Source organism: Elgaria multicarinata, chromosome 1 (assembly GCF_023053635.1).
Source record: "Elgaria multicarinata webbii isolate HBS135686 ecotype San Diego chromosome 1, rElgMul1.1.pri, whole genome shotgun sequence".
Taxonomy (NCBI): domain Eukaryota; kingdom Metazoa; phylum Chordata; class Lepidosauria; order Squamata; family Anguidae; genus Elgaria; species Elgaria multicarinata.
The window spans coordinates 134,455,056-134,465,794 of record NC_086171.1 but is presented as its reverse complement, the minus strand read 5'-3'; the positions used below and the strand labels follow the sequence as shown (position 1 = coordinate 134,465,794).

The window sequence follows — 10,739 nt, the reverse complement described above, 5'->3', positions numbered from 1 at the left end:
GAGACATGCAAAAAACAAAAGCAAAACCAAAACAAAAACAGCCCACCCACCCCCGCAAAGGAAGAAAGAAATTTGAAATACTACCTAAATAATTCAAGATTGTTATACCTGTGGTGCTGGAGGGTGTTGTGGCATTCCTTGTGGACTTGTCTGGGCATAATAGGCTGCCTGCTGTCTATAGTACTCGGCCCACGCTGCACTATAATCTGGCTGACCTGCTGGTGGGGCTCCGGCAGGAGCTGGAACTGCCTGACCTAGAACAAATATAGATTACACAACTCTGGTGCCATAAAAGGGACAAAAGAAGCTCAAAATAATCTCATTTCTAACAAACATTACCTTGCTTCTTGTAATATTCCTCCCAAGCCTTTGAATAATCTTGTGGCTGCCCTTGTTGACCTGAAAAACCCCCCACATTTTAATGTAAACAACTCCCAGATACACCAAAATTACAGACAAGAATACAGTGGAAGAGTTCTTTGCTGTTTCATTTGAAGTTTAGTGCAAATAAAAAAAATAAAGACTACATTATACCTCAAGTCTAAAATAAAACCAAGATTCACTGCTTGGCATCATATGTCTGAATTTGTAGGCTCCCTCAGTCCCACTCCTCAAGTTTTAAGTCTGCGGAAAAGTGTGGGAACAAATCTCTCGCCTGAAATCCTCTATAATATGTAGTTACACCTGATTACACAGTGTGCAGATTCAGGACTATTTTCTCACTATATGATGGAGGAACCAGTCCTGAAAGTTTGCAATATTGAGGAATCTTTTGCAGGAACACCTCCCGCAACACAACTTCAAAAAATAAACACACTTTTCCTGTTAAATATTTAAAACTATTTTTCTTTTTCAATGACTGATGCATATAATGAGGGCAGAGAGGAAGGGGAGTCAAATACTGTCAGTTCATAGTGATTACATGGGCCCCTTTAAATTAACTCACTACTGGTTAGTTTTCGATGTTTTAAACTAAATATTTAAAAACTAACTTATATGTACATTGACATGAAGCAATATCATTGTAACGATCTTACATATTGTTAAAAGGAGAAAGCAGTATCATTTAAATCACAAGGTACACACAGGGCAGTAATTGGTAAACAACCCAGAAAATACTTAAGACAATAAATTGTCACAATAAATCTAAAAGAAATGATCATGTATGCCCTGAAAAGCTGTCCTTGATTTTCCACAGCCCTTGTAACTTAGTATGGTATAAAAGCTCAGTTCTCATCACTGGCAGATTTTGTATGTAAATGGTGGCAAATGGAATGTTGAAATACAACATTTATTTCCTGCCCTTCCTCCAAGGAGCGTGAGATGCATGGAATTATTCTTTTATGCTAACAACAAATCCTGTAAAGCAGGTTAGGCTGTGAGATAGTACCCAGAGCTTCACGTACAAGCCTTGGTTTGAATCCAGCATTGCCAATCCACGGCCTAAGCTCTATCTACCCCACCATACTGGCTCTTTGTGCTATGCATAAATTGGCATATGAGCTCATAAAGAATGGAATGGCAGGCAACAGATTTAACATCAGAAGGTCACACAGTAAGACTATTCGGTCCCACCCACCCCCATATTCACTTTGAACAGAGGTCTTTTACTTGGTACATACAAGTAGAGTTCTTACTTTGCAATTAGACAATTCTAATTACGAGGACAGCTTAATTATAAAAATAGCAGAGGACAAGTAACTATCCTGCTATTACATCAGTTCTTTTCTAGAGCTCTTTAACATCTGACCAGAAAGTGGCCTCAAATAGGCTGTTGCAATCTCCATCTCCGAAACTATTAAGTCAGCAATGTAAATAAGACCGCAAAAGTTGCTAGCCTGCATTTTTTTTTACTAGCCTGCTAAGAGGCTAGTTGCATGTTTTCCTGCTGCCCATGAGAAGCTCTTTCTTCTGTACCAGCATGTTCACTTCCTTACATGGAATTTCTTCTTGCCTATGGCTATCAGGCACGCTGTTAAATACAGGGCCGTATTAAGGGGCTCAGATAAGAGAGTGTTTGGGAATTTTTTTTACCAAATACTGAGCTCTTTGGGAAAAAGGCAGGATACAAATATTGAAGTGATATTTATCAGTACCAATAAGCTCAGTTTTCCCCAAGGTGGTGTCCTCCAGATGTTCTGAACTACAACTCCCTGCATTCTCAAACATTCATCTTATGCTGGCTGGGGTTGATGTGAGTTGAAGTCCAAATTATCCTGATGGCACCAGATTGGGGAAGGCTGATTTAACTTCTCACTTCCTACTACAGCTGCATGCTTTTATTGTACCTAAATATAGAAGTTTTAAATACGCCACTGTGGGCAATTAAGAGGACATACAACTGGAAACAAAGTGGCAACTGCATGCAATCTTCCTGGTATCTGAAGCTATGGAAAATGTAAGGAATTAGGGGCTCTCATCTATTGAGGCATGAGTTGCCAAAATCAGGAGTGCAGAGTATACATTTGCAGAATATACATTTCATAAAATGGTGCTACTGAAGTATTTTTTTACTTGAAACATCTTGCATAGTTTTTTAAAAAATTGCAAATCCACATGACTACTACTATTATAACATGGAACCAAAGATACTAACGCATCAGTGGGAGGAACGTCTGCTTGTCCATAGGTGTCACGTGTTGCTGATTTCCCCACCTACTTCTGTCAAAAGCCACTCTGCAGTTGTCCCCGTCCACCCCCAACCCTGGAGCTAGATTATATGAATGAGCTGGCTGCTTCCCACTAAATACTTTCCCCAAGCTAAGTACTTCCCACTCACTCAGCAGGATCTTTGGATCAAAATCATGTGGTTTGTCTCTAACAGGGTTAAATATCATGGCAGCATGAGTAGTAGAAAATTAGCATATAAGGATATTATTATGGCCAACTGCAAATTAGACCTACGGTATATATTCATCTAACTTTTGTAAAGGGATGCAAATATTTAGAAGGCAATACTGGGTATTAGTGGATATTTCCTCAACAGTAAGAACAAATGGAACTGGTGCACTTGAATTTCATTCATATATGTGAAGCTGATTAAAGTCTGTGAATGCTATCCCTATTTCCCCCAATCTGACATACAATGGAATGATTTTAGGACTAACATTTTATGTGTAATTGTCATTCATGAACCAAGCACACAAATACCATCAGGTCTGGTCTGCTTTGATTATTTTGGATGTTACTGGGAATACCTAGGTTAGCCTTATGTTTGAAATACATGGGGTTGAATGTAGATTTCTGAATTATTCTTTACTGCCATTACTTGGAGGGATATGATTGCTGGGAATGCACTTGGATTGGAAATGATGGACGGAAATAGTGTAATGGCTTGTTGCTACCAAGCACTGAAGTTTCCACAACGTAGGATTAAGCAGGGCTTCTCTCCAAGGTGTAACAGTGCAGATTACCACACAGTCTATTCTGCTCTCTGTATAAAGTAGCTATGCTTGCAAGCCAACTCCTAGAGTACCAACTTTCCTGTTACAAGATGCTGAGTGCAAACATAAGGCCGTGGAATGCAGATTTCCCAACTAAATAGAGTATTCATGAAATGCTTGTCTAATAGTTAATTTTCACTGGCAATAGAGTAAAAATGGTGCTTACAACCTTAGGAATACCTATTGAGTGATTTTTTTTTTTTTAAATCTTTTTAGGAGTAAAACATAAACACCTTTTTTAGATTAAGAAAAAATGTAAAACATACCCATTTTTTTATAGTACTCTTCCCATGCCTTGGTATAATCTACCTGCCCTGCTGGTGCTGGATTTGGTTGATCTCCTAATTGAACAGCAAGTCAAAAGAAAACAAAATGGTTTTGTGTGTGTACATATATATATATACATACATTATGCAATAAGCTAAAATCCACGAATCCACAAAGTCAACTACAAAACTTTTCACAAAACAGTAAGAAAAATAAAATGGGGAAACAATGTGGACTATTTTAATCACATATCTAGAAACTTTGGTGAGGAAAGCTTTTGTTCATTGAAATGCCAAAATAAAAATGCATAAATATGCAACTTTACACATCTATAGCTGATGTCAAACCCAGCACATCTATTGTTCAAGGGATTTACAGCTATAGTTCTTTAGCTGGTCTTTATCATCAGCCATAGGTTCAGGCACAGAACATGCATGAGTGACCACATCCAATGACTATCCACCCCTTTTCCATACAAAACATAAAAATTCCCTACCATTGATTTATATAAAACTGGGCAAGGGTTCCCACCATGGTGCTTTTGTTCCTGCTAGATTACTGCTTTCAATCTAGTCCCAAGTTTGCCTAGGTGACTGCACCAAGAATCTTTGCGGTGGCTACAAGTTCTTGCACATATGTGTCTGCGCTGTGACTTTTCTCAGGATGCAGAGAACACACACAGTATGAAACAGAATACTATGGCAGGAATGATGCTACCTGTTAAAAGGTTAATATTTTGTTCTACTTATGGAATCTGCAGCTATCACACAATGATTAGATTTGCTCAACAGAATGGCTTGAATATTAAAGGACTTAACAGAAGGAAAGATTTCCATCACCTTTTCCCTCTCTCTCTAGAGAATCAGGGCACCCTCCTGAACAATGTGGGATAGGGATTGCAGAGGGAGCAGGGACTTGCCCAAGACTTGGTAGACTTCAGCCTGCCTTTGGGCAATTCCCCCCATTTCTAGCAGCCCCCTGCATCCCATAACAACTTCCCAGGAGGGCCCACTGGCTTTTCAGAGAAGCTTTTTGTGTGTGTGACACCCGCAGGCAGGCAACAGGAAAATGTCCTTCTGTGAACTTAAAGTTAAATTATTTTAAGATCCAAGCCAATGTGTATATAATGCTATTTACCAAAGGTTTCCAAATATTTAAATTGGTCAAAATCTATAACTACACTTTCTATGTTTGGAAAACACTAAGTACAGTACTGTGAAATTGATTTTGCTATGTAGCTATATTATATTATAGTATAAGTTACATTCTTATGAATGGCTGATAGTTGCTAAGAAGATACCCTAGGCAGTTTATTATAGCTCTTAAAAAGAAACAAATTTCTATTTAAAAAATCGGTTTGATACCTTGTCCATTGGTCTGAGTGGCTGGTGGTGCACTAGGCGGAGCCGCAGGTGGTGGCTGTGCTTGCTGCTGATAGTAGTGAGCATAATAGGCTGCCCATGCTGCTGAATTAGGATCTGTTGGCTTACCTAGGGAATTGAAAATTACTTTCAGTTCAGCATTTGTTTGGTAAGCTCTCTTCAATATAACTACATGTTTCAGCATATTAATTCTCCTGTGGGATGCTACAATGATGGATTTTCTACAGATAAAAGTGATTCAACATAGGACAGACCATGCCAATCACACGTATGTAGCTCATATATGACAACTGCTAAGACAATTTTTGCTGTGTGCTTAGTTGCTGTAAATTCACCTAAAAGCATCAAGTGAATTAGGATAACTGAAGTTAATTCTTGTTCTTTTTATACACTAGCAAGTTACCACTATCAATATACATAGTGTCCTATCTCACATAGGTCACAACAATGAGGTGCCTCATATAATTCCTAAAGATTTCCCCCCATCTAAAACGTTGTTTCTAATTATTTCTACAGCTTTACGCATAAATGTTTAATATGGGCATATGCCATCTGAAAGCACAATTAATAAACACACACTAACACCAGCCATCAGATTTTTCACAGTACCTGTACCCAAGATTTGTTTATCAGCTGAGGTATATTTACCAAAGAACTGGTTCTTCTATATGACATTAATTGGCAGCTAAGTAATCTATGGAGTGTTACTTAAAAAAGCAGGCTATTAGATAAAAGAACAGACTTACCGTACAACCCTATACATGTCTACACAGAAACAAATCCCATTGTTTTCAATGGGACATTGACAGGTAATTGTACAGGATCGCAGCCTTAGTATGCTAGCCTTCAAACAATTAAATTGAATAGGTTCAATTTAAAAACCAGAATACGGCACCAATAATTGAAGTATTAAAAAATATTTTAGCAACCTATGAAATGTCCATATAAAATATTAGAATACAGATCTATACTTATGGTTAAGAGAGGCCAGGCTGCTGTAATACAAGTCAAGAAAACTAAAGAAAAACATGAGCACCTTTGTTTCAAATGCTTAGATAACTTTGTTTTCTCTCTTTAACTTGTAGCACACTGCAGTCTAATACCATTTCAGCTAGAAAGAATGTCAAAGTAGACTACATGTACAGACATGTTGCATAGTTCTAAATGTTTTTTTTTAAAAAAAATCTGTTTCTTACCAGGATCTGGAGGATTAGGTGGCTGCCAGTGTGGATAAGCATTACCCCATCCTTGTGGAGCGTATGGTGCTGGAGGCCCACTAAAATGGAAGTGCCACATGCAATTAGATCATTAAATACAAATGGAAATTAGCGGCAGTTAACTTTAGGCTTTTTATTAATAAATCACCTGGATGCCATAGGTGACTAGATAATGCTCCAGCAGAGTCTCAAGTTTTGATTTCTTGTATTGAGCAGGGGACTGGATTTAGCTGGCCTGCAGTGCCCACTCCTATTCTGACTCAGCTCCACGAATTTGCAGCATATTCCCCAGCAGGAGTCAATCCCTTTAAAACCCATGTGGACATGCTCAGCTCAGTGCTATCCTTACTGTAAGGACTCTTTAGAATTATTATAATGACTTGAAGTAATCAGCTTGTTTTATGTCTGTTCTGAGAGTGTGGTTTTGTCAGAAAATCGTATCTACCTTTCCCTTACCCAGAGAAGGTATAAAAAAGCTGTGAAGTGAATTCTTAATTAGCTTTCGATAGCTGAGCCTTCTACAGCAAAGGCATTAAGGGAAAAATTGCCTGGAACTCACACCTGTATGGATTATAGCTGTGGCGTGTACAAGACAGTTTATGGTTACTTGGTGAATGAAGGCATCACTTTACTAAAGCTCAAAAATCTTGGGTTCTAGGGCTCAGCTCTGGCAATAACCCACCGCAGTTTAATGGCTTTCAAATTCATGCATGTATCTCTAAGCAAGTTACTATTTATTTTGTAAGCTAGTAACTTTTGCAAACTTATTTGTGGGGGTGAGTTACTTACTGGGGTGCAGGACCTGGAGGTCCAGGTGTATAAGGAGCTGGATTGTAAGGTCCCATTGGAGCCCCAGGAGGTGGCCCAGGAGGCCCATGTGGCCCAGGAACAACACCATGAGGCCCATGTGGCACAGGTGGACCTAGAGGATTCACTGGACCCTGTAAAAAAGATAAAATGCAAGTGGGCTTCAATTAATTGGAACAAATTTGTCCAAATTTTCTATTAAAAGTTCTATTCCCCAACTCTTCCTTCAGGGAAGACATTCTGGCACTTTCAGTTCCCTTAGAGACATAGTTAGTGTATTCAACTATGTTCATCTGCCAGCAGCATAGTCACCACTGGCAGAATGAATTCCCCCTCTCCCCTACAGGGCAGTTTTGGAAGGGTGCGGGGAAGGGGAATTGCATGAGTGAAAATTCACTCACACAACATTGACTATTGCCCTATTTCTACAGGAAGATTCTGCAGCCACCTTACCGTATTTCTTCGATTAAGACACACCTTTTTTCCCATATAAACATCTCTAAAAACGGGGTGCGACTTAGAATCATGGGTGCGTTTATTATTTCTTAGAATCAAAGATTTTTTTCTGTTGGTGGTACTGAAATTACACCAACAGAAAACAATCGATGGTCTTAGAATCAAATAAATATGGTATATTTTTCACAACTTACATCATGAGGTTCACATGTAGTTTCTCATAGTAATCAATGCACTAAGAGCACTAATTTAAGAGCATGATTTTGTTGACTGATAATACTTTATAGTCTAGTCTTGTACTCAGCCAACAGTTCAGTTGCCCATAACTGCTTGCCATATATAACACTCAAATTGCCCTATGAAAAATAAGGTTGGCAAGTATATTTTTGTACTTCTGTACAAAGATGCCAATGACTACATTATAAGGAAAAATATTCTGCACAAAGTCAACTTAGAAATCCATATTATTATTATTTTGACTTACTGCCTTCCTGCCCAACTACCACAGCAGCTGCTTTCACCCTACCCAACACAGCAATTAAGTAAAGGTGGTTTTCCAGAAGACTCACCCCAATCTTTTCTTCTATGAGCTGCCGAGCATAATCAATCTGTTGTGGTGTCCCCCGAATAGTAAACAATTTCATGTTGGGATCTGCATTTGGTGGAGGGTTTCTTTGAAGTTCTATTCTTGCACCAGATTGTTGGCTAATGCTCTTGATAGTTTCACCACCTGAAATTAAAAAAATAAAAACAAGAACTATTACACTGAACTTGACAGAAGTTCTTAAAAGATATTGCGAGTGCATTTGTTATACAAGTCCAGAACAATGGTAATCACAACTCAAAACAAATTAAGATCTCTTTGATGATTTTACAATTTAAAACAGAAACTTGAAACTCTGCAGAAACTTGAATCAAATGCAGCACTTTGGACTGTATTTGGATTTGTGGTGCCACCTTAATTCAATCGTGTTTTATTAGCTCTAAACCTTTCCTCAGTTCTGTTTCATGACCCAACTTGTAGGTGAACAAAGCATTTTTTTTAACTGTTATGAACATTTAAAGAAAATATAAATAGGCCCAGATACATGTAAAGAGACATATATATATGTGCCTGAGTATACATAGCTACATTGCTGAGGAGACCTGCCTGTGCTTTGGGTGTGGGAATTGGATGCCTCCATATGCCTTTACAGTGAGTACTAATGCTCAGTTCTGTTTGGCATAGGAGGCATCCAACAGTGGGATGTAGCATCCTGGATGAATAAGGTGGCTGCCCTAGGAGATGAATAATATGGTAGAGCACCCTCCTTCTAAAGGCCACCCCAATTTTTAAATTTAGTTTTATATTGTATTTTTACAATTCTAAAAGTTTTATGTGTATTGTAACGTTGTATTTTATGGTTTTAACTGTTATGAGCTGGCTATTTGAAGATATAGAAATGAAATAAATAAAATCAGCAGAGACAAGAATATCAAGCTTATATATTTTGTGGGCAGATGTTTGCAGGGGACGTGGTCACTTGGAAAAAATTGGTGATGGATGCATTTTTATGGAAAATGCAGTTGATGTAGTGGCTGCTCTGATTTGAGTGAGCAGTTATTTGTAGAGGGGAGTAGCTAGGTGTGCTTTGTAGAAAAGACAGATACAGGTCTTTACCCAAGAAGCTACTGTAGAGTTAGTTAGACACCTTCTGGCCCATGGAGATGGGACTGCATTGGTCTGAAAGATTCTGTTAACTCAAACTAGATTTTGAAGGTCATGCAGACATCTAGCTTGTGCTGTGAATGTTCCAGTGGGTGGCAGAAGGAAGTAAGGATTAGTACCTGAGATCTACTGAAAAATAGTTATCTTCAGAATGGTGTTTTGAGTACTATCCTAGCTTTGAAGAAGATGCAGAGTTTAGTTAATTGACTGAGCATTAAGTTCTGACACTCTCCTGGATAATGTGATAATTAAAAAGACTATCTTGAAGGGAGATGAGATCCAAGCAGTATAGAGCCTGGTTTGGAAAGTAGAGGAAAGGGCAGAGCCCTAGTGCTTTAAGACGTTAGACTTGAGATCTAGCTTCAGTCTTGCTTGCAGAATCACAGAACAGTAGAGTTGAAAGGGGCCTATAAGGCTATCGAATCCAACGCCCCCCCCCCCCCCCCCCCGCTCAAGAGTTTGCGGATAACTGACTTCCTGTGGTTCAGTCCCTTCTTCTCCAGAAGGGTTTGTAAATTCTATGGGTAAACTTCCACCTGGAGGCCACAAGAACATTGCCAACTTCTATTGGAAAGCCCACTTTCAGGAAGGCTAGCCTTTCACTTTTTAGGTGGCTAAATGGAACTATGCATGGCACTTCAGGAGGCCCCCATGGGGAAGACTTTCCTTCTAGAGAGGAGATAAAGATTGGTAAAGTCATAACCAGAGTCTTCTAAGGAATTAATAGAACAGAGAGGTTACACTTTGGAGGGTTTTTTGAGCTCTTCCTGTTTTTCTTACTTGGAGAAAGACATGAATAAGAAGAGGAAAGAAGCCTGCCCCTTTTATGAGTGCATTTGGCTCTTTTCTTAGCTGCCCATTAATGTCAGAAATAGAACCTTGTTTAATTTTTCCAAATGCTTTTGGAAAAAACAGGTATGGAATACAGAAGAGGTAGGTCTTGTGCGGCTAAATTCCCTGGGGAAATGACTTATCTGGGCTTGGGAGGCCTCTTGGATTCAAGCCGATTTTGAAGCTGATTCAACAACAGCTACTAAACTCTTCCTGATCAGGTAGGATGTCACACAGCTGTAGTCTTTTTTACCCTCTGGCAGATGCTGCTATAAAATCAGTTTTGGATTCAAAGGCAGAAAATGGCACCAATTTTCCAGTAAACCAGGCTCTCATATCAGAGTTTTCAGAATAATTGAAGAGAACATTCTGATTTTTGGCTTTTTTGCAGGCAGGCTGTTTTGTTTCCCCTTTGGAGCCACTGGGTAGAGAAGCAATTAAATCTGGACAGTGGTAACATTTTCATTTGGGGGGTTTTAAATAAAGGAAAAACAAAGCTTTGAGAAAGATAATGACAAAGCATCAGGTAAAGAGTAGTTGAGAGATAGAAAGTGGGCCTGAGGTATGCAGAGTGGCAGGAGGCAAACACTGATTGGTGTGAAGCTAGGAATGGACTGAGATTCTCTTA

At 39.0% G+C, this 10,739-nt stretch overlaps 1 protein-coding gene across 7 annotated transcripts in view; it reads right to left on the bottom strand.

Moving 5' to 3' along the window:
- FUBP1 (far upstream element binding protein 1) overlaps window positions 1-10,739 on the bottom strand; it is a 34,507-nt gene that overhangs the window by 4,656 nt on the left and 19,112 nt on the right. For 5 of the 7 annotated variants that reach the window (XR_010025956.1, XR_010025955.1, XR_010025957.1 and 2 more), the window contains 7 exons: window positions 8,142-8,302; window positions 7,099-7,250; window positions 6,289-6,368; window positions 5,075-5,200; window positions 3,710-3,784; window positions 340-399; window positions 109-254 (listed from right to left, as the gene is read on the bottom strand). Coding sequence is in view for 4 of the 7 variants with exons in the window: in XM_063137092.1 (XP_062993162.1) it covers window positions 109-254; window positions 340-399; window positions 3,710-3,784; window positions 5,075-5,200; window positions 6,289-6,368; window positions 7,099-7,250; window positions 8,142-8,302 (800 nt within the window). In the remaining 3 variants the exon portion in view is untranslated. The remainder of the gene's footprint in view (window positions 1-108; window positions 255-339; window positions 400-3,709; window positions 3,785-5,074; window positions 5,201-6,288; window positions 6,369-7,098; window positions 7,251-8,141; window positions 8,303-10,739) is intronic. The other 2 variants (XM_063137109.1, XM_063137124.1) reach the window with 1 other exon arrangement.